General features: G+C 37.9%; 1 protein-coding gene across 2 annotated transcripts in view; it reads left to right on the forward strand.

Annotated features, from left to right (window-relative positions):
• The window catches only part of NUCKS1 (nuclear casein kinase and cyclin dependent kinase substrate 1), a 31,535-nt gene that overhangs the window by 1,566 nt on the left and 6,028 nt on the right, over window positions 1-23,941 (forward strand). The window contains exons 2-6 of one of the 2 annotated variants that reach the window (XM_070397084.1): window positions 14,739-14,788; window positions 17,419-17,524; window positions 21,265-21,320; window positions 21,683-21,835; window positions 22,584-22,730. In XM_070397084.1, the coding sequence (XP_070253185.1) occupies window positions 14,739-14,788; window positions 17,419-17,524; window positions 21,265-21,320; window positions 21,683-21,835; window positions 22,584-22,730 (512 nt within the window). Of the gene's footprint in view, window positions 1-14,738; window positions 14,789-17,418; window positions 17,525-21,264; window positions 21,321-21,682; window positions 21,836-22,580; window positions 22,731-23,941 lie in introns of both variants that reach the window. The other variant, XM_070397083.1, reaches the window with a different exon arrangement.

The following is a 23,941-nucleotide window of genomic DNA, read 5'->3' on the forward strand; positions in this document are numbered from 1 at the left end:
GGGATGGGCGCGAGGCGAGTTCCAACAACCTGACTCGCTTTTCTGCCTTCTCATTTCAACCCCCGTCTCTGATAACTCACCATCACCACCGGGAAGAGTTTAGCCAACTTTTTGCAAGGAGTCTGAATAGGTATTTCAGGTTACCGTATGCATACCTTTTTTTGGCATAAAACTTACCTATGTATCCCATCCATTTATGTAGAATATTTTCTTGAGGATCAGGTCAAATAGATTATCAAATATTTGTTTCATGTGCGTTGGACCTTCTGTCTTCCTCAAAGTAAATTACTGTGTGGTGAAATTGTACCGTTATTTTTTCCCTGCTTGTACTGGAACACAAGCAGAACTTTATTTTACTTGGAAACTGGATTTTTAATATCACCAGGTGGAGACAAATATATTAAGCATGCTCTCTAAGTTTTTTGGAGGCATTGGGATTTCTGCACAACCTTTTTCTTGCTCAGTATGTGTTAAAAATAATTTTAACTCTGTATTTGCTCCTAAATGACGCATGAAGTTAATATATTCTGGGCTTTTGTGGGATCACCTTAAAATTATTTCAAAGCAACTTGGTTTTTTATTATATATTTTAGTGATAGTCTCTAACTATTTTTTGAAATCTTTAATATACTCAAGACCAATAATAAAGCAGAAATAACTAAACGTGAATTTGGTGGTTGGTTAAACTTGCAATTTAAAAAGTCCTCTTAGGGAAGTGCTTTTGCTTCAAGGTGTAATTGAAGATCTATGTGCCTGTGGGCGTTTAATAAAAAATTAATAGTCGACATTGATTCAGAATAATCAGCCTTGTTTAAAAACAGAAAAAATCATTTTGGGAAATAATAGTATCAGCGCATCTTGTTTTGGAGTATGTTTCTTCCCTTAGGCCTATAGGTAATTTTGAGGTTTATTTGGTTTTCAGAATACTGTAAATATTATTCATTTTCACATTAACCTAAGCATTTAAAGATGATTTATTAATAGCTGCTTTCACTAGTTTTCAAATGGGAATAAGCTACAGCAGGGATTTCCACAGATGTGTGTAACATATAGTATTATTATCCTTACCTTTTACAGTGTCTGACTCATATATAAATGATCGCAAATATTTTAGGCCTTGGATTCAAATTTATAGCATAAAATTACAGTTTTGGAGTTAGAAAAAAATTTAAGCTAATTTATTTTTCAAGGGACTTAATGGGAACCTGAACAAATGAAGTGCCTTGTATCACACACTAGTGGGTGCCAGATTGGGTCTAGAGAACCTAGATTTCTCATTCAGTCTTGCTCATCCTTCCCCTCCCCCTTTCTGTATAGTTATCACTTTATCACCTTCTTCCTGATAAATATTGACATAATTGTAGTGTATGGAACTTTCTTTGAATATATATTTTTCTTATTGACTTCAGAGAGGGAGAGATAGAAACATCAGTGATTAGAGAGAATCACTGATTGACTGTCTCCTGCACGCCCCCTACTGGGGACTGAGCCTGCAACCCAGACATGTGCCCTTGACCAGAATGGAACCTGGGACCCTTCAATCCACAGGCTGATGCTCTATCCATTGAGCCAAACCAGCTAGAGCTGTATGGAACTTAACTTTTCAAAGTGCTTCCATGACTCCTAACTGTGAGGGAGGAAGAAAAATGCTATTGCTTCTAAAAGATGAGAAAGTTCAGAGAGATTTACGACTTGCTCAGACTAGAAACCAGGTTTCTTGAAATTCAGCTTGTTATATTCTCCAGAGATCCCCCTCTCCTCCCAGTTTGTACATGATCCAAGTTACTCAGATCAATTTATTTGCTCCTTTCTTTGTAGGGTAAGTGTACTTGATATCTTTTCTTTTTTTTTTTTTTTTTTTAATTGACTTTTAGGAAGAGAGAGTGAAACATCGATCCGTTGCATCCCAACCAGGGATGGAACCCACAAACTGGGTATGTGCCCTGACTGGTAATCGAACCCGCCACCTTTTTGTGTACCTGACGATGCTCCAACCAACTGAGCCACAGGCCAGGGCGATATCTTGTTTTTTGTTTAGTACAGTGGTCGGCAAACTGCGGCTCGCGAGCCACATGCGGCTCTTTGGCCCCTTGAGTGTGGCCACGAAGTTTCAATCGCACTGTACGTGTGCGCCCGCACGTGGTATTTTGTGGAAGAGCCACACTCAAGGGGCCACAGTTTGCCGACCACTGGTTTAGTACTTCAGATTGCAGGGAACCTTTAACATTGAAAGTTTATATGTGAAATTATAGGCTCTTGCAGATTAATATAAAATAACTTTTATGTTTATAATTATGCTGAGAATTAACAGCTTTCCCAAGATTCCAGATTTCTTTTCCAAGGAAATTCTGTTTGAGATATGTCTAGATTCTAAAAATTGATACTCTCACCAGAATATTAGTTTCAAAAAGTTAAAGGGTAAACTGGAAATTCCTGATAGCTTGGGATTTATGATACCAAGTATGCACAGGAAGACATGAAAAGTTTAGTAGCCTAGTAAATGTGGTTTAGACTGGTTCCTTATATCTCTTATTCTCTACATCCAGATTTGGGGGGGTGCGGTTAACCGTGGATCTGTACATTTTATTACTATTTACATATCATTTTCCTCTAAGACAGTGGTTCTCAACCTTCTGGCCCTTTAAATACAGTTCCTCATGTTGTGACCCAACCATAAAATTATTTTCGTTGCTACTTCATAACTGTAATGTTGCTACTGTTATGAATCGTAATGTAAATATCTGATATGCAGGATGGTCTTAGGTGACCCCTGTGAAAGGGTCGTTCAACTGCCAAAGGTTGAGACCCACAGGTTGAGAACCGCTGCTCTAAGAAGATGTAAACTCTTCTGTAGACTTTACTTTCAAAAATAACTCACATAATTGACAAAGCCTGAATAATAGGGGGAGTTAATTGTTCAACATTTCAAAGTAGTTTCCTGAAAATAGAGTCACTTTACTAGAGGCTTTCACTCTAACTTGTTTTATCCTCATTACAACCCTGTATGGTAGGATTTTTAAAAAATTCCTACATAACAGATGATGAAATAAGCTTAAAGATTATGTTACTTGAGGTCATAGAACTATTAAAAGCATGGCCAAGATTTGAACTCAAGTTTTCTGAATGCAAACCTGGCCTTCTTTCCATGGTACCAGTTTTTCCTTCCTAAGTATTTGGCATGAAGATGGTCAGACTTTTTAAGTTTAGTAATCTCTCAGTGGCAAGAATTTTCTGCATGCATAGGTTTTTTTTATTCTTTATAGAAAATATTTTACAGAAAATGTGCCCGTGTTGTGTTTTTGTTTTTCATTTTTAGAGAGAGAGAGGAAGAGGGAGAAACATTAATGTGAGAGTGAAATATCTATCGACTGCCTCCTGCATGCCCCCTACCGGGGATCAAGCCTGCAACCAGGCATGTGCCCTGACCGAATTGAACTCATGACCTCATTGTTTAAATCAAATCCGGTTTACCAAAATACTCTGCCAGGTACGTTAACATATTTCGAAATCTTGAAATAACTCTTAAGGCATGGTATACTGGTATATTATCTCCATTTCATATGTGAGGTAACTGAGGCTTAACGAAATTAAGTGACAGGTCCAGTTCACCTAACTATTACTAAGTGAAGGAGGAATTCAAATCCCAAGTGTGGCCAACCCAAAGCCATATGGTCTTTCCTGTGAGATACTGCCATGAAGCGTTACTCTTTTCATGATAGTAGTGCACTTTGCTGTCTCTGGAGGGGGTTACAGTTCATAATAGGACTTTTGTAGGGAAGACCAACTTTAAAAGTGAGCTGGGCCCTAGCCGGTTTGGCTCACTGGATAGAGCGTTGGCCTGCAGACTCAAGGGTCCCGGGTTGGATTCCGGTCAAGGGCATGTGCCTTGGTTGCGGACACATCCCCAGTAGGGAGTGTGCAGGAGGCAGCTGATCGATGTTTCTCTCTCATCGATGTTTCTAACTCTCTATCCCTCTCCCTTCCTCTCTGTAAAAAAATCAATAAAATATATTTTTTTAAAAAGTGAGCTGGGGGGTGGGAGGGGTGGCCTGTGTGCTTAGTGGTTGAGTGTCAACCCATGCACCTAGAGGCCTCTGGTTTGATTCCTGGATAGGGCACATGTCTAGATTGTGGGCTTAATCCCATTGGGAGGTGTGCCGGAGACAGCCAATCAATGTTTCTCATTCATGTTTCTATCTCTTCAGAAATCAATAAAAATATATTTTAAAAAAATTAAGTGAGTTTGGGGGGAGGGAGGGCAGTGGAGAAAAAGACAGTTGTTTTGGAAGGAGTGGAAGAATATGTGAAGGGATTAAAGAAAGATACCTGAATGTAGAGGGAAATGTGAAGTGTAGTGTGAAGCTTTTGTAGGAAGAAATGTGAATGTTAGGTAAGTGGTATTGCTTTAAGTTTATACATTTTATTTTATTTTTTTTTAAACATATTTTATTGATTTTTTACAGAGAGGAAGGGAGAGGGATAGAGAGTTAGAAACATCGATGAGAGAGAAGCGTCGATCAGCTGCCTCCTGCACATCCCCCACTGGGGGTGTGCCTGCAGAAGTTTATACATTTTATAATACAAGGACATTTCCTCGTGACTAAAGTGAATAGATTCCAAATCCACCTAAAGAATATGCTAAGACAATGAATGGGTTCATTTTAGTGTAAGTATAGATGCAAAAATGCCAAACAGGATATTAACTAACTGAATACAATGTGTATTAAAATATATATGATTAATTAGTATTTGTCCCAGGAATAAAACTTAAAATCTTTCAGATTCATCATAAAAAAAAGACTAAACGAGAAAAACTATGGCATTTGAAAAGATTCAACACCTATAACACCCATTAGTACATTATAATTAGAAGAAAATTAAGATTAAAAATGGAATTGTTTGAGCTTGACAAAAGTTATAAAGTAAGGTAAGTTGTTGCATTTTTAGTGTTTTAAATCAATTAGCAGTGGAACTGTTGTGGGAAAGTAACATGGTACAGCAAAAGAAACCCAACCTCTGCTTAGGTTTATATAATGGAAATGGTGAACTCCATTTGAATACTAGCACCTTGCATTTACAAAGCATTTTATAATTTTTAAACTTTGTCTCATAGGTTTCTTTCAGGTCTAAAAACTAGTATGAAGAGAAAGTAATTTTGAATGAAGGGAGATTGATTTTATTTACTTCCAGAAATAAAAACTAGGCCGCCATATTGTGTATCTCCGCGACATCATCCATATTACATCTACATTATAGTCCATGTGAATGGTGCCCTTCTGGAGTTAATAAGATTGAGAGTCTGCATGTCCAGATGGGTTGCATTGCAAAATTGGTCGCTTGAACTTAATAACAAAGAAGTTACTGAGCATGCTGTGAAGTGTTAGTTCTATTTGTTTTTTTTTAAAGTTTTAACTGTAAATAAATAAATAAATGTGACTCATTACTAGATGAAGAAGTATCTTCTTGGATTGTTCAGACTAGAGATAGAATCTTAATTTAGGCGACTGCTATGTTGTACACAATAGAAGAAAATATTTACCACAGGACTACTTTGGTGAAACTGGGGCATCCCTTTGTTTTGTCTTTAAAAATGTATTACTATATAGATTCTAGAAAGTGGAACTGATTGTTTGTTTGTTTAAAGAATTGCATTGCCATGCTTTTAAATAACTACTACATAAATAGCCATAATCATAGGCCTTTGGAATACTTAGGTTGAGGAGACCACAGGTTGCCAAAAGTGTTTCAACTGGGTATAACATTTTCAGATGCTTTTTAGTGCATATCTATTTTTTTTTTTAAATATATTTTATTGATTTTTTACAGAGAGGAAGGGAGAGAGATGGAGAGTTAGAAACATCGATGAGAGAGAAACATCGATCAGCCGCCTCCTGCACATCCCCTACTGGGGATGTGCCCGCAACCCAGGTACATGCCCTTGACTGGAATCGAACCTGGGACCTTTCAGTCCGCAGGCTGACGCTCTATCCACTGAGCCAAACCAGTTTCGGCAATATCTATTTTTTGAATTGTGCACCTGTTCAGTTACCTGCTAAACAAGGGTTTCACCTCTCAAGACAAAATGACCCAGAAGATGAACTGCTTGAGAAACTAAAAATTAGCTTTACTGAGAAGTAAAAATCCACCTGCTTTTCATTGGGTCAGGATAATAGACACAGCTCTCTGAATTCCACAGACATGCTGCATCTATATAGATTTATAATGATTCTCTAAAATCAGAGACTATCAGGAACTTGTCTGATTGAAATTAGATCAGTAAGAATGAAACATCACACGTTTGTCAGAAAGAGCAAAGTCCTTTTGACATGGAGAACCAGCCACAATTTACAACTTCAGAGCTTCAGAGGAGGGGTTTCTGGACACAAAGGCCACATCTACCTTAACTTGCTTACAAATAGGATGAGTGGTCCACTTTGCAGTCCAGACTTAATGTTAACCTCTTTACACACAGTCTTATTGTCCTATTGAGTCTATCAAGGCACTGCTTCATTTAAATTTCACCTAAATTCTACCTTTCCCTAAATCCTGTTATTTTCCCAGTTTGGTGAGATGCTCCACACTTGATGTCATTGCCTTCATTGTATGAGTCAATAAACCTGACTTTGTAGAGCTACAGATTTGTCCCTGGGGATAGAGTTAATACAACAGGGGAAATATTCCACTGAGGTTTCAGACACCCTCTCTACTACACAGGCCTCTACTTGGTATTGTGCACATCTGGTACCCCTTCAGTTTCATTTGCTTGAGGTTTCTCTGTCCCTAATTGTATATGGTTTGCACTACACTTCTGTTGGTAAAAATCTAGCCCACTTTACTTATGTAATACTTGATCTCATACTCACTGAAATTTGTATGACTTAGAACATTTTCCTGCCAGGCCCATGTGGTTTAGCGGTTGAGTGTGGACCTATGAACCAGTAGGTTCGATGATTCCCTGTTAGGGCACATGCCTAGGTTTTGGGCACAGTCCCCAGTAGGAGGCAGCCAATCAGTGATTCTCTCCCATCACTGATGTTTCTATCTCCCTCTCCCTTTCTCTCTGAAATAAAAAAAATATATATTAACAATATATTTTCTTATACGGAGATAATTTGATTATTTTGGAAATAAGGGGTGCTGTACAAGAGTTAATATTTATTCATCTGGACTAAGACATTATGTTGATTTTTAAAAGAAAGTTTAGTAAGGGATTTGGACAATTATTTAATAAACAGATGTGCCTAGTTCATCATTCAGACTTTACTCTGTTCCCTTTTCTGCAAAAAATAGAAACTTGATTTTTCCATTTGAAAACTTAGGAGCTCTTTGCTATAATTTTTTTGTTGTTGCTTAATATGTTTTACTTTTTGCCTTATATCCTGTGACTATTTTTAAATTTTGTTTAATAGTAAATAACAAATTATATGAGATGCAGTGAGAACAATATATCATAGCCAAAAGGAACTTAAAGCCCAAAATAAATGAAGCATTTGCAAGTAATTACCCTGAATTCAGTTCAAGTATCCTGGCTTCTATGAGATAATCCAATCTAATAAAAAGGGAATATGCTAATTGGCTGTCATACCATCACAAAGATGGTGACTCCCACAGCCAATGAGGGAATATGCTAATTGACTGCCATGCCCTCAAAGATGATGGCAGCGCTCAGTCCTCTCAGCCCGGCCTTGCTGTGCCTGCCTCCGGAGTCCCCTCAGCCCCTGGGCCCCCCAGGGCTTGCCCAAGGTGCGGGCAAACCTCTGATGGCGGCTGCCCAGCCGCCCAGGGCCAGCCAAGGCTTGCTCTGCCGGCAGTGGCAACAGCAGAGGTGTGATGGGGCATCGCTTTCCCCTGATCGCCAGGTCGCCTCCCACCCCTGAGGGCTCCCGGACTGTGAGAGGGGGCAGGCCAGACTGAGGGCCACTCCCCCCCCTTCCAGTGCATGAATTTTTGTGCACTGGGCCTCTAATATTCTTATATGCTGAAAATATTTGGCATATGAGTAATCTTTGAGGGATAGAAGAATGGAGAAAGATAAATGTCCTAAGTTTTAAAGGGGGGGGAATCTATATAAAAGCCTAAGTGACACTTTGACTGTTTAGTAGCTATGACGCACACTGACCACCAGAGAGCAGATTCTCAATGCACAGGCATAGTAACATGGAACAGACTGATGAATCCAGAGGGGAGGGGGGAGGGTGGGAAGAGATTAACCAAAGATCTTATATGCATACTAGAGGCCCAGTGCATGGATTTGTGCACCGGTTGGGGGGGGGGGGGGGCCTTGGCCTGGCCTGTGGGGATTGGACCAAAACCGGCAGTCCGACATCCCCTGAGGTGTCCTGGGTTGCAAGAGGGCACAGGCCAGGCCGAGGGTTGTGCACCAGGCCTCTAGTAGTTAATATGCAGAAACTTCAGTGACATCAGTTCTATAGGGTAGTTAGATTTGTGTGAATATATAGGAAGTTTTAAAAGTTACAGAGGTAGGTAGTAGGAGTGAGCCAGATGGGCATTGTAGGCTCAGGAAACAAGTTACAGAAGCAGAATAAGGGCCCTTGGAGCTTAGGAGAGAGAAAGGCAAAGGTAATGAGCCTGGGGGCAAGAAGAGGTTGAAAGGATGGGGGTAGGTATGCTCGCAGGAGGAAAGCGCTCTTAAATGAGAATTTAGGTGAAATATCTGGCACATAGTAACTGCTGTTGTAATGATTGGTAAAAGTCAACATTGGTTCACAAAAAAAAACCGAGTCTCATAGATCAGTGTTTTTCGCTTTCAGGGACATCTCAGGCATTTGATTCAAATTTTGTTTTTACAACATAGGTAATTTAGTATGTTTCTTTAATGCAAATCTTTCAAAGTTTGAACATTTAAACCTTCTTAAACTAAGGTGATAATATCTAAATTGATCTGACCAGGAAGCCTTTAGAAAACCTATCTTTACAGAACATAAGTTGGAAAATTTAAATAAGATAAATTTATGTTCTTAAAATTATTTAAATTAAACATTGTGTGTTTAATTTTTGTGGTTCCTGGGAATATTTTGTTTGAACAAAAAAGGTTTATTCCTAAAATGTTTTAACTATCATTAAACAACCTCATTTGCTTTTTAAAAATTTTATTAGACGCCCTAGCCAGTTTGGTTCAATGGATAGAGCATGGGCCTGTGGATGGAAGGGTCCCGGGTTCGATTCAAGTCAAGGGCACATACCGGGTTGCTGGCTTGATCCCCAATAGGGGCCATGCAGGAGGCAGCCAATCAGTGACTCTCATCATTGATGTTTCTGTCTCTCCCTATCCCTTCCTTTCTGAAACCAATAACAATATATTTAAAAAATTTTTTTTAATTTTATTAGAGTAAAAGAATATTATTAAAAATGGGGTTCTCTTTCAACAGGAATTTTGACAGCACTTCACATGAGGCCCTTGTGGGGAAAATGAAGAAATGTGGGCAGAATGATAGTTTTCTGTGATGGATTGGGCCTCAGTAGCCATACCCAGAAAAGGCCAATTAACAGATTGATATCAACCTGGAAGAATACTTCCACTGATGCCTTAAAAGGCCTATGCTGATTAAGTTTGCGGATAATATGAATTTGAGAAAGATAAAAATATGTAGAAGTATCGGAATACAAAAAGGTCTTAGATTTTGAGGAAAGGAGGTTTTAGTCATTTTAATTGCAATATCCAGTCCATTGTGTGATATAACAGCCCCAAAGGCAGCTGAGATCTTGGATTGCATTAGTACAAATGGGAAGAGTAAGGTCATAATTCTGATCTGCTCCCCCTCCTCCACACACCTTTTTAAAACCATCTTATAATGTTTAGATTGGGGCACTACTTGCATAGATTTTAATCTGAAGTGGTGTAGAGGAAAGCAACTAGGTTGTGAGGATGCTTGAAATATGTTGTAAGGAAGAGTTAAAGGGAACTCTTACTATTTAGCCTTGAAGGAAAAAGTGGAAACTGTCATATGTATTTTTTAAGGGAGGAGGGGTTAGATTTAGATCATGGTAAAACTCAGAAGGTAGACAAGATAGAATTGGTGAGTGGACTTCAGATGCAGATTCCACCTCATTGAGAATTGTTTCATTATTAGAATTTTTTTAGAACAGGCAGCCTTGGTAGATGAAGGGAGGTTCTCAGTTATTCCCTTGGTAGGATAAGTTAGGGATAAGGTTGGATTAGATTGTCTAAAGTCCAATAGCCTGGTACAGCAGTTGCCAGCCAGTGGTCTGCAGACCACTGGTGGTCCATGAGGTCCGAAAGGTTGGCGACTGTTGGCCTAGTACATATAATACACATGGCAGCAGCATCATATCCACACACACACTGGCCACCAAACTTTGATAGATTTTGTGAGTGCTTAAGCTTGAAAAAATGATTTTATTTTTGTGGTTTAAAAAAAAATCTTTATTGTTAAAAGTATTATATATGTCCCCTTTTTCCCTCCCATGACCGCTTCTATCTGTGTCCATGGGTTGTGCACATATGCATACAAGTTCTTTGGTTGATCACTGCAACCCCCCTCCCAGCCTTCCCTCTGAGATTCCAGTCTGCTCTGTGCTTCTATGTCTCTGGATATATTTTGTTCATCAGTTTATTTTGTTCATTAGATTCCACATAATGAGTGAGATCGCATGATACTTGTCTTTCTCTGACTGGCTTGTTTTGCTTAGCATAATACTCTCCAGGTCTCTCTATGTTGTCTTGAAGGGTAAGAGATCCTTCTTATTTACTGCTGCATAATATTCCATGATATAAATGTACCACAGCTACTTTTTTTTTAAACCATAGCTTCTTTATCCACTCAATTGATGGACACTTGGGCTGTTTCCAGATCTTAGCTATTGTAAATTGTGCTGCTATGAACATAGGGGTGCATACATTCTTTCTGATTGATGTTTCAGATTTCTTAGAATATATTCCCAGAAGTGGGATTACTGAGTCAAATGGCAGTACCATATTTAATCTTTTGAGGAAACTCCATACTGTTTTCCATAATGGTTGCACCAGTCTGCATTCCCACTAGCAGGGTTCCCTTTTCCCCACATCCTCACCAGCACTTGTCATTTGTTGATGGTAGCCATTCTGACAGATGTGAGGTGATACCTCATTGTTGTTTTAATTTGCTTCTTTCTGATGATCAGTGACTGAGCATCCTATATTATAAAAGGCCAGCAACCATAATGGCATAATGACCAGAACGACCGATAGACCGGTTGCTATGAGGTGCATTGACCACCTCTTGGTCCCTCCCCCTGGCCTGCAGGCTCCGATCGCTGGATGGCGAACAAGGAACCATGGGGAACCGGGGTGGGTGGCGGTGGGGTGGGACTGGGGACTGGCAAGCGGGCAGAAGATGGCCCTGATCGCAGGCTAGGCCTAGGGCAGTGATGGCAAACCTTTTGAGCTCGGCGTGTCAGCATTTTGAAAAACCCTAACTTAACTCTGGTGCCATGTCACATATAGAAATTTTTTGATATTTGCAACCATAGTAAAACAAAGACTTATATTTTTGATATTTATTTTATATATTTAAAGGCCATTTAACAAAGAAAAATCAACCAAAAAAATGAGTTCATAGGTTTGCCATCACTGGCCTAGGGACCCTACCCATGCACGATTTTGTGCACTGAGCCTCTAGTTTTTGTATGTCTCTTGGCCATCTGTATGTCTACTTTGGAGAAGTCTATTTAGATCCTTTCCTTTTGTTAAGTTGTATGCCCATTTCCTTATATGTTTTGGACATTAACCCTTTATCAGATGTATCATTGCCAAATAAGTTCTCCGGTCATTTTTGTTTTTCTTTTAATTGAGCATTTTTTTAAATTGATTTCAGAGAGGAGGGGAGATGGAGAGAAAGATAGGAACATCAATGATAAGAGAGAACCATTGATTGGCTGCCTCCTGCACGCCCCCTACTGGGGATCAAGCCTGCAATCCCAGACATGTGTCTTGACTGGAATTGAACCTGGGACCCTTCAGTCTGCAGGCAGCTGCTCTATCCACTGAGCCAAACAGTTTTGTTGATGGGTTTCTTTTGTTGTGCAGAAGCTTATTATTTTGATGTAGTCCCAATATGTATCTATAAACATATTGCTATGAGAGCGGTCTGAGATTTTGCTGCCTATAGTTTCTTCTAGGATTTTTATGGTTTCACAACTTACATTTAAGTCTTTTATCCATTTTGAGTGTAGTCTAGCTTCATTTTTTTTCCGTCTGTCCAATTTTCCCAACACCACTTAGAGTATTTGTTCTAGATCTGTGAAATATGCTGTTGGTATTTTATTAGGGATTTCATTGAATCTATAGATTGTTTTGGGTGGTATGGACATTTTAATGATGTTAATTCTCTCCATGAACATGGTATATTCTTCCCCTTGTTTATATCTTCCTCAATCTCTTTTTCCAATGTCCTGTATTGTAATTTTCCGAGTTCAAGTCTTTTACTTCCTTGGTTAAGTTTATTCCTAAGTACTTTACTTTTTTTGTTGCAATGATAAATGGGATTGCTTGTTTAGTTTCTCTTTCTGAGAATTCATTATTGGTGTATTAAAAAGCCATCGATTGTTGGGTGTTGATTTTGTATCTTACTACATTGCCAAATTCATTTATTAAATCTAGTAGTTTTTTGATGGGGTCTTTAGGGTTTTCTATGTACAATATTATGTCATTGCAAATAATGAGGGTTTTATTTCCTCATTTTCTATGGGATGCCTTTTATTTCTTCTTGTCTGATTGCTGTGGCTGGGACTTCCGGTACTATGTTGAATAAGAGTGGTGAAAGTAGCCGAAACCGGTTTGGCTCAGTGGATAGAGCGTCGGCCTGCGGACTGAAAGGTCCCAGGTTCGATTCCGGTCAAGGGCATGTACCTGGGTTGCGGGCACATCCCCAGTAGGAGATGTGCAGGAGGCAGCTGATCGATGTTTCTCTCTCATCGATGTTTCTAACTCTCTATCTCTCTCTCCCTTCCTCTCTGTAAAAAATCAATAAAATATATTTTTAAAAAAAAAAAGAGTGGTGAAAGTGCACATCCCTGTCTTGTTCCTGTTCTTAGAGGAAATGGTTTTAGCTTTGCCCATTGAGTATGATGTTGGCTGTAGTTTTGTCATATATGGCCTTTATTATGTTGAGGTATACTCCCTCTATTCCCACTTTGCTGAGAATTTTTATCAAAAATGGGTGTTGGATTTTGTCAAATGCTTATTCTGCATCTATTGCTATAATGATGTGATTTTTGTAAGCTAGAGAAAGATATTATTAAAATAGTAAGGAAGAGAAAATACATTTACAGCACTGTACTATATTAATACTGTAAATTTATGTCATCTGTTTAGAAGATAAAAAATGTTTTTTTTTGTTTGTTTATTTTTTTAAATATATTTTATTGATTTTTGTACAGAGAGGAAGGGAGAGAGATAGAGAGTCAGAAACATCGATGAGAGAGAAACATCGATCAGCTGCCTCCTGCACATCTCCCACTGGGGATGTGCCCGCAACCCAGGTACATGCCCTTGACCGGAATCGAACCCGGGACCTTTCAGTCCGCAGGCCGACGCTCTATCCACTGAGCCAAACCGGTTTCGGCAAGATAAAAAATGTTATAAGTGGACTCATGCACTTCAAAGGCTCAACTGCAATTGGACCATATTTTTAAATTTTGCATCTTGACCCATTGAGGCAGTAAATTGAGAAGGTTCATTGTTGGTAGAATAAAGAAAAACAGAAGGCAACATTCCTTAAGAGCCTTTCTTTTTTCTCTAAAGCCAAGCGTGTGTCTATACCATTGAACATCACTCCAAGTATGTTCTCAGAATTCATTCCTACACCTATCTTTTTTGCATACTATATAGTAGTTCTACCAGTCCTTGGATTCTGACCATCCTGTCTTTGAATTTAAGTGGTATCTTAATCTTTATTATAAAACCCTCTGCTCAGTGTTGGTGGTTTGTTTCTCTTAATCTTTTCGGTTCACTTGTTCAGTATCATTTAGTTACAGTGCCTCTAAGGCTCTCTGAAAGCCAGGCTATCTGGATATTTACATGGACACTTTTATACAGAGTGGAATGAAAGTTGGTTTACAATTGTTTGTATGGAAAATAATAATACACTGTAAATACACTGTAAATAATAAACTGTATTGAGTATTCACAACTGTAAACCTACCTTTGCCCCACCCTGTATATAAAGTAGGGAAATACAAATTAAGGTTTGTTTGAGATTATAAGAATCTTGAATGATTCCATTTTTTTCTTCCCCTTCGTAAGGCTTAATTTACTGTCACTAGGATTTATATCTTATAATGTAATTGTATTATAGTATTTAAAAATCACTTCATCTTGAAAAAACTCATTAATAACCTTGTTTATCAGGTATACATACATACGTGTATATAGCAGTAAGAAAAACATTTATGTCCTGGCCAGGTAGCTCAGTTGGTTAGAGCGTCCTGATATGTCCAAGTTTTGAGTTCAATCCTTGGTCAGGACATATACAAAAAATCAATTAATGAATATATAAATAAGTGGAACAATAAGTCTATGTTTCTCTCCCCCACCCCCTTCCTCTCTCTTTCTAAAATCAATTAATAAAAACAAAAAAATATATATGAAGTCTTTTGGATGAGATGGGAATTTGTTGAAAAATGTTTTTCTAATTGTTTTAGGAAAAAGAAATGTGTATGCTAATATCTTGGAAAGTCCTACATTTTTATTATCTTAATTAGAATTTTTCTTTCTACAGAAATAGGAAGGTCGTTGATTATTCACAGTTTCAGGAATCTGATGATGCTGGTAAGTTTTGTGATTTCAATAAATTATGAGTTGAACCCTAGTAGTGGAAGAATCACTAGTTTATGTACTTTTTACAAGGCTTTTGGAATAAGTTTTTAATTTTTAATATTTAGACTATTTGTGTATCTAAATTACATTAAGATCTGTGTCACCCAAAATAAAACTTGAACTTGCATGGATTTTAAGTTTTCCTTAGTAAATTACTCATGTAAACATTGAATAATTTTTTCCTGGTTTTGCAGTCCAAAGTTTAAGTGTGCAATAATTCTCATGCAGTGTTTATTAGTTAATGTATCCTGCTATAATCCCATTTTAAACTTGTACCTTTTAATAGAGAGTATTTTCGTTTTTGTGTAATAAAGTAACTAAGATGAGAGTATTTTGTGAAACAACTTTGATTTGTGAACTGACTCATTATAGAATGAGTAGTGTATCTTAAATCTTAGCCAGAACAGGTTTCTATAGAATATGATGTTGCTGCCCTAACCGGTTTGGCCCAGTGGATAGAGTATATCGGCCTGCGGACTGAAAGGTCCCAGGCTCAATTCCGGTCAAGGGCATGTAACTTGGTTGCGGGCACATCCCCAGTGGGAGGTGTGCAGGAGGCAGCTGATTGATGTTTGTCTCTCTCTCATATCGATGTTTCTCTCTATCCCTCTCCTTTCCTCTCTGTAAAAAATCAATAAAAAAATATTTTTAAAAAAGAATAAGATGTTTCTAATTTTATTGTTTTCCAGATGCATTTACTATTTTTTTTTAATCTAATTTTACTTTATAAAGATAATATGTGCACTCTGGGAAAACTTAAAAAATGCATAAGGAAGAGTTTTTTAAAAATAATCCAGCCTCTCAGAGGGAATACTAACATTTACGCCTTTGTGCGCCATAAGAGTCTATAGACGCAAGCGAGATAAAAGCATTTTTGGATGCATGGCAGTTAACTAGTTATTAAATGCTTGCTGAATGTTTGCATTTATAAATTTAATCCTCAGAACAATGCTGTTAAAATAGGATATATATTATTATTTCCATTTTGCAGATAACGAAACTGAAGCAAAGATATTACTCAAGATCCATTAGCCAGCAAATGGCCATTTTAACCATTTGTTGAAAAAGGTTTTGACTTTTTTCCCTTAAATGTTTTTATTGATATTTGAGAGAGAGGAAGGAAGAGGGAGAGATAGAGACATGGATAAGAGAGAAAAATTATTGATCAGCTGCCTCCTGCCATTGAACCATGCTTGCCGGGGATTGATCCAGCAACCCAAGCATTGTATCCTGACCAGGAATCGAACCAGAGACCTGTTTGATGGGTCGATGCTCAACCACTGAGCCACACCGACCCCTTTAAAAATCTAGTTGAGGTCTTGCTGTGGGATTTTTGGGTTCTCTCCCTTTACCATATCACCCCTACTTATTATACCACCCCTACTTAGTATCTGCCTCCTGTTATTAGAAGTTACTTGAAAAATTCCTATTAATGGTTGTATGATATTCCATAATGGAATTTATAATGTAGCCAACCTTTTAATAATTGCTGAAGCTCCGTGTATAATGATGTAGTAAATACATTTGGAAATAATCACCTTTTAAGGTGGGGTAATTTTCTTTAGTTTAATAGGGTTTTTGAAACTGAAGTTATTTTGCATAAATAAGTAGAACAACAAACCGATGGTTCTCTCTCCCTCTCTTCCACTCTCTCTAAGATCAAAATTTTAAAAATATTTTTATTGATTTCAGAGAGGAAGGGAGGGAGGGATGGAAACATCAATGATGAAAGAGAATCATTGATTGGCTGCCTCCTACACGCCCCCTACTGGGGATTAAGCCTGCAACCCTGCATGTGCCCTAATTGGGAATAGAACTGTGACCTCCTGATTCATAGGTCAACACTCAATCACTGAGCCATGCCAGTTGGGCTAAAATCAAATTTTTTTAAAAAGAAAGAAATTGGAGGTATTTTTCTTAAATGCCAGAGTATACTATACTTACTACTTTAATTTAAAAGTAATTTACTTGATAACAGGAATTGTATTAGCATTGTAGAATCATGGGTTCTTTACATTCTAAAATGCTTATATTACTATAATTTTCAAATAAATATAAAGGTGTGGAAACATGGGAAAATCTTTAATAAAAAGGGTAGGATATACAAATGATGATATTTGGCTAAGGATATATTAAAACATACACATGAGGACTAGAGGGTAATATACAGAAATGGAAATGATAAGGTGGTGAGACTGGGAAAGAAGAATTTTATTTATTTTTTAAATGTGTGTGTGTGTATGTTTTTAAAATTGATTTTAGAGAGGAAGGGAGAGAGAGATAGAAACATTAAGGATGAGAGAGAATCATTGATTAGCTGCCTCCTTCATGGCCCACACCAGGGTTTGGACCCTCAATCTGGGCATGTGAACCGTGAACTTCTGGTTCATTGATCTACGCTCAACCACTGAGCCACACCTGCCAGGCTATTTTATTTTTTAATGAAAAAAATAATTATTTGGAAAATCTTGCCCCTCATTATTTAAATAGCATGAGAGATAATTATCTAAGAAAATGCAGTGGTAATTTCTACATGTACAAATCATAATATAGTTTATTGATTTTTGAAAAATGCTGTGTAGATGAAGATTATGGAAGAGATTCGGGTCCTCCAGCTAAGAAAATTCGATCATCTCCACGAGAAGCTAAAAATAAAAGGCGATCTGGAAAGAATTCACAGGAAGATAGGTAAAAAGCATTGTTTTTGTTTTGTTTTGTTTTTGGCAAGAAGCATTGTTAATTTGTTCCTGATTACTCTGTCAACCACTCTGATAGGGTAATTTCTGATCTCTAAATTTGGAGAATCTTCATTTCTTTTGGGAAGGCACTTACAGGTTTGCTTAATATTATTTTTGCATATTTTATCTTAACTTAGGCAGGGCTTCTAAGTCTAGACATTGACATGTGGCTTGTTTGAACTCAATCTGTAATCCAAGGTGGTCTCCGGGAATGTCTATGTTTAGAACTCTGAACGTGGCAGAAAGATTGTTTTAAGTATATAATTTGTTACCTAAGGTTAGTATTGACATTTTCATTGTCAATAGCAAAGAATGAGTGACCTTTCACATTCAGTCACAAATCACTGGTAGAATCATAACTAAAGCTTACAGAATTTCAAGCATATATAGTCTGCTGAGTTTTACTGTCTATAATCCTCCTTTATTTAGATAATATAATAATTTGGGACAGTTTCCCTTCCCTTAGTTTTATAAATGAGTTCAGATGAGTTGTAATTTTAACTAAAATTGCCTCATGAGACCAGGATGCTGTAGTTTTCTCCTCTGTTCTTATAAGTATACATATACATTCTCATACTCACTGTGGCAAGAATTCCTTGATGATGGTGATGATGATAGCTACCATTTATGATTGTCATGTGCTAGTCTCTATTATGTGCTAATTTATATTTATTATCATTTAATTTTCACAACACCTCTAATTAGGCAAAGTAATATTAACTTAAGCGGGGTTCAATGATATGTCCAAGGTTACCCAGCAAATGGGCCAACAGAGGGGTTTTGTTTGTTTAGTTTTTGTTTTTGAACCAACAGGTTTTGAAACCATGTCTATTGGACTCCGGAGTCTATTTTTTAACCTAGTTATTCAAAGATATTTACCATCAAGCCTAAAGTCACTATAATAAAGCCATAGGCAGAAGTCTTCCCATTCTGAATTTACAGGATGCTAAATTTGCAGGAATAACGATACTATGTATATACATTTACCTAGTATTTTATGTTTGCTTGCATTGCTAACATCTAATATTTTCTTTTCTGGAGAATTTCAGAAATTTGATTTTGAGGAAAAATAAGACAGTTGCACTGTGGGGAAACAAGTCTTCCATAGTTTCATAGTATATCTCTCTAATCCTGTTTTATATGGCAGCCTAATTTAGAGCTATCTTTTATTATATTGATTCTATTTCTCCAAAGGAATAAGCTTTTTTCTTTTAAAATACATTTTTATTGATTTCAAAGGGAAGGGAGAGAGAGAGATAGAAACATAAGTGATGAGAGAGAACCATTGATTGGCTGCCTCCTGCACACCACTACTGGGGATCGAACCCGTAACCCCAACATATGCCCTTGACCGGAATCAAACCCAGGACCCTTCAGTCCGCAGGCCAATGCTCTATCCACTGAGCCAAACCAGCTAGGGCTGAGCTTTTTTGCAGCCTGTTATAATGTCCCTTCGATGTAATTAATATCTAGCCTAAATTTTGTTGTTGTTGTAGTCATTTAGTATTCTCTCCAATGTCAGGAGTGGTTGAAATAAATACAGGTTTGATTGCCATTTGTATTAAGTGACTTATATGTTTATTCCCTAGGACTATATATATTTTTTATTGATTTCAGAGAGGAAGGGAGGAGAGAGAGATAGAAACATCAATGATGAGAGAGAATCATTGATTGGCTGCCTCCTGCATGCCCCACACTGGGGATTGAGCCCACAACCTGGGCATGTGCCCTTGACCGGAATTGAACCCGGGACCCTTTAGTCCACAAGTCAACACTCTATCCACTGAGCCCAACTGGGTAGGGCCCCTCAGACCATATTGTGTTGATTTTTCCATTGGTCTCTACGTAAAAGTTTAGCTTTTACTTGGCTTTGCTGTAATGGGACTCAAGGATCAATGGTTTCTATAAACTCAATAATAAAAGAACTAGAGAAAAGTGATATAATTATCGTTGTCATAGAGTTGGAGATTAAATGCTTATTTTGCATAAAAACATTCATGTAGAACAATCACAGGTTTCAGAATTAGTGTTTCTTGGATCAGATTGCTTTAGTAAAGAAATATGTTTGTTTTTTCTCTTTGCTTAGGAATCTTGGGTTCAGTAGCTTGTCTTTTGAATGTGGTCTAGATTATGGGAAATACCAAAAGAGATTTGCAAGATCTGCTGTTTAAGAAAGGAAAGCTTATGTATGACTTTTTGTGTTTGTTTGTCAGAATTTCTCATAGAATCATAAAATTTTAGCACTGTAAGGTACCGAGTGATTTTCCTGAGATCATAAAACTAGTTAATGACAAAGACAGGACACTAAAACCCATATTCCTGAGCTAAAATTTGTAAGGACATAAAATGTGCATTTTTGTGACTTTAAAATTGTTTTATAGCCGAAACCGGTTTGGCTCAGTGGATAGAGCGTCGGCCTGTGGACTGAAAGGTCCCAGGTTCGATTCCGGTCAAGGGCATGTACCTGGGTTGCAGGCACATCCCCAGTAGGAGATGTGCAGGAGGCAGCTGATCGATGTTTCTCTCTCATCGATGTTTCTAACTCTCTATCTCTCTCCCTTCCTCTCTGTAAAATATCAATTAAAAAAAAAAATCAATAAAATATATTTTTAAAAAAAATTGTTTTATAAAACAAAGAAAGTGAAAACATCGAGATACATCAGTCATATTCTCTCTCTCCCCCCTCCCCCACCCCCCCATTTTTGGGGGGAGGCAACCCTAATTTTTGGAGGCCTTGCTTTGGCAAGGCTAAAAAAAGGGGGGGGGGAATACATCAGTCAGTTGCCTCCGTATGTGCCCCGGCCAGAAATCGAACCCACAACCTTTGGGTGTATGGGACGATCCTCCAACCAACTGAGCCACCTGGCCTGGGCTCTTTGTACTTTGCAATTTTTAATTTTATTTTGCAGTGATCTTGAGCTCACTTTTATTTTCTCCAGGATACAAGGCAGACCCATGTGCTCATGTTTCTGATGTATAGAAATATTAGAGAAAAAAAAAGAAAAATATTAGAGGCAAAAAATATATATAGTTAATATTTTGTTTTAGATAAATATTAAGGCATATTATAATTTATATAAAATTGTATTTTTATATTCTTCCTCTAATAACAGAATTTTTGTTTGTTTTTGTTTTTCTGTTAATCCTCACTCAAGGATATTTTTCCATTATTTTTAAGGAGAGTAGAAGAGAGAGGGAAAGACAGAGAGAAACATTGATATAAGAGAAACACATCAACTGGTTGCCTCTTGCACGAGTCCCAACCAGGGCCCAGACCAGGGAGCAGCCTGCAACCAAGGTACGTGCCCTTGATCGGAATTGAACCCAGGACCCTTTGGTCCACAGGCCAAGCTCTATCCACTGAGCCAAACTGGCTAGGGCACAACAGAATTTTTTTATTAAATATTTTTTGAACTAGGCATTATCTACAGGTGAAAGATTTTCAGCCTGTGTTGAGATGCTTTCCTTTTTCTCTTTGGGTTTTTGGAAACAGTATTTTCCAAAAGTAGATAAAAATTGTGCTTACCAGCATCCCTGTAAAGTAGGAAAAATAATGGAAACTCCTTAGCATCGTTTTAATTTTATATATAAAGGAGGTTTTCTTCAGTGTTATTAAGTCAGATACCAGAGATCTATATTCACTTAGATTTTGATCTAATAACTTAAATGTCTTATTCCTTCCCCTTATAGTGAAGACTCAGAAGAAAAAGATGTGAAGACTAAGAAGGATGATTCTCACTCAGCAGGTAATAAATAGTATTTCTTTTTATGTACTTATTTAGTGGACATTTTAGTAAGTGGTTTTATAGTAATGCCTGGCATTACAAAGATGCTTCCGTCTTTGAAGAGCTCATAATGATTTTTCAATCCGGGTGGCTTATTAGAGTCACCTGTGAAGGTTGTTTTTTGGGGGGCGGGGGCGGCGTTGATCCTTACAGCATCCTCTGCTCGCAGAATAAAATCACACTTGACCACATGCATTTATTTTCTTTTGGGCTTTGTGTTTTCTGGCAGATATTCTCCTAATCAGAGCTAGTTTGCATTGGCTTTTTTAGGTAGTTGTCAAACACAACTCTTAGATCAGTGCATCATAATTTTGATATTGCAGAGGACAGTGAGGATGAAAAGGAAGATCATAAAAATGTGCGCCAGCAACGGCAGGCAGCCTCTAAAGCAGCTTCTAAACAGAGAGAGATGCTCCTGGAAGATGTGGGCAGTGAAGAAGAACAGGAAGAAGAGGACGAGGCACAGTTCCAGGAGAGTGCGTAACGTTGGCTTGTTGCTTTGGTCATGATTGCAGTATGTGATCTTGATTTGGCGTTTGGGGCGGGGGGTGGGGGGATGCTAGATGTTACAAACAGTCCCTTAAATGACTCACTGTTAGATGAGATGATGGTCTTTGATATCTGTTGATTTTGTAAAGGTTCAAAGATTATCATGACTGCTGTCCATTGTTTGTATTCAAATACTTAATAAACAGTTGTTAGAATAATAGTTCCATGGCAGGTGTTGTGATTAAGATTTGCATTTTGGCCTGATGGAGAAGGGTGTAGACCTCCTCCCCTGACAAAAAGTGTTAATAACAGAATTCAGATGTTTCACAGGTTACTCAGATGAATCGTTTTCTTGTTTCATTTATTCATAGTTGGACCAAACACACTAAGTTGATTCCGTTTCATTTCCCTGGTCTCACCAGATCTGTATGGGAATGATATAATTGCCAAAAGTTACTTGATGGCTTCAATTTTCATTCAGATTAAGTTTATCCCTTCCTGTTTTCAACCTACTCTTCAAATCAGTCATGTATCCCTCATGTGGTGCTAAACCCATTTTACAGATGGGGCCAGTGACAACTCCAACCAAACTGGTAGTATAGCTGTAAATAGAGTCCAAGAGTGTTTGACTCCCAGATCCCATCCTCCAGTCATTCTTAGCGTTCTCTCCCTTTGTTCACTTGGAAGGATATATACATTAAGTTGGACGTTGAAATTCTTCTTTCCTCTCAGAAGATTCCGGCAGTGATGAAGATTTTCTAATGGAAGACGATGATGATAGTGACTATGGCAGTTCAAAAAAGAAAAACAAAAAGATGGTTAAGAAGTCCAAACCTGAGAGAAAAGAAAAGAAAATGCCCAAACCCAGGCTAAAGGCTACAGGTGAGGTCTGCAGAATTAAATTAAATTATTGCTTTGAAAAATTTCATGAGCTAATAAACTTTCTCTACAGAAATTCTTCATTAAGGCTTGACATTGGCCACATAGTTAATTAAGAATAAATGAATTTGGAAAGGATTCTGTTTTCTACTCCTACAAGTGTCATTTATTAATAAGGACTCCAGACTCTCGAAGAGTCTGGTGGCTTAGCCCTGTTCTTTTTAATATTTATTTATTTATTTATTTATTAATTATTGACTTCAGAGAGGAAGGGATAGAGAGAGAGAAACATCAATGATGAGAGAGAATCATTGATCAGCTGCTTCCTGCATGCCTCCCACTGGGGACTGAGCCCACAACCTGGGCATGTGCCCTGACCGGGAATTGAACCTTGACTTTCTGGTTCATAGGTCAAGGCTCAGCCACTAAGGTGTGCCACTGAGGGCTGGGCTTAGCCCTCTTCTTTAACAATGGCTGAACATAAGCAAGATTTGGGAATGACCTATATGTGTCAGGCACAGTGTCAGAAATACTGCGTCAACACAGCTATTACTGCCCTTTTTCCCACCAGTATCCCAACTCCAGCAGCTAGTAAAGACTTGAAATTGTGGAAATGTACATCTACAGTAATTCATTTAAGTTCTGTGTTTTGATCCTACACCATCCTCTGTGCTCCCAAAATAAAACCACAGTTGACCACATATTTATGTTCCTTGAGGCCTTGCGGTTTCTGGCAAATGTTCTAATCAGAGCTAGTTTATCATTAAACCAGAAAGCTAAATTTGCTTTTTTTTTTTTTACTTATATTTTGTTGAGAATATGAATATGAGCATTTGCTTTGTGTTCTAATGTTGTTGTTATTATTTTTTAATCCTCGCCCGAGGACATGCTTAGAGAAAGGGGGGAATATCGAGAGAGAAACCCTGATTGGTTGCCTTCTACCTGCTTCCTGACCAGGAATCGAACCAGCAACCCTTCAATGCGTGGGACAACTCTGAACCAACTGAGCCACCCCAGCCAGGCTAGATTTACTTTTTTTTTATTCTGGCTAATGGAACTGGTGATTTTTAAACCTTTTACTCATCACTTCTTACTGTTGGGATTCCTGGACTTAATCAAAAGTTATTTAATAGCTTCAGTTTCTACTCAGGTTATCATAATCTTCTTAGCCCACTTTTTAAACACCATTTAGTTCACAAGCCACTAAGGATGAT

This window comes from Myotis yumanensis, unplaced genomic scaffold (genome assembly GCF_028538775.1).
Source record: "Myotis yumanensis isolate MYYU_CA2020_CCGP unplaced genomic scaffold, mMyoYum1.0.hap1 SCAF_17, whole genome shotgun sequence".
NCBI classification, from domain to species: Eukaryota; Metazoa; Chordata; class Mammalia; order Chiroptera; family Vespertilionidae; genus Myotis; species Myotis yumanensis.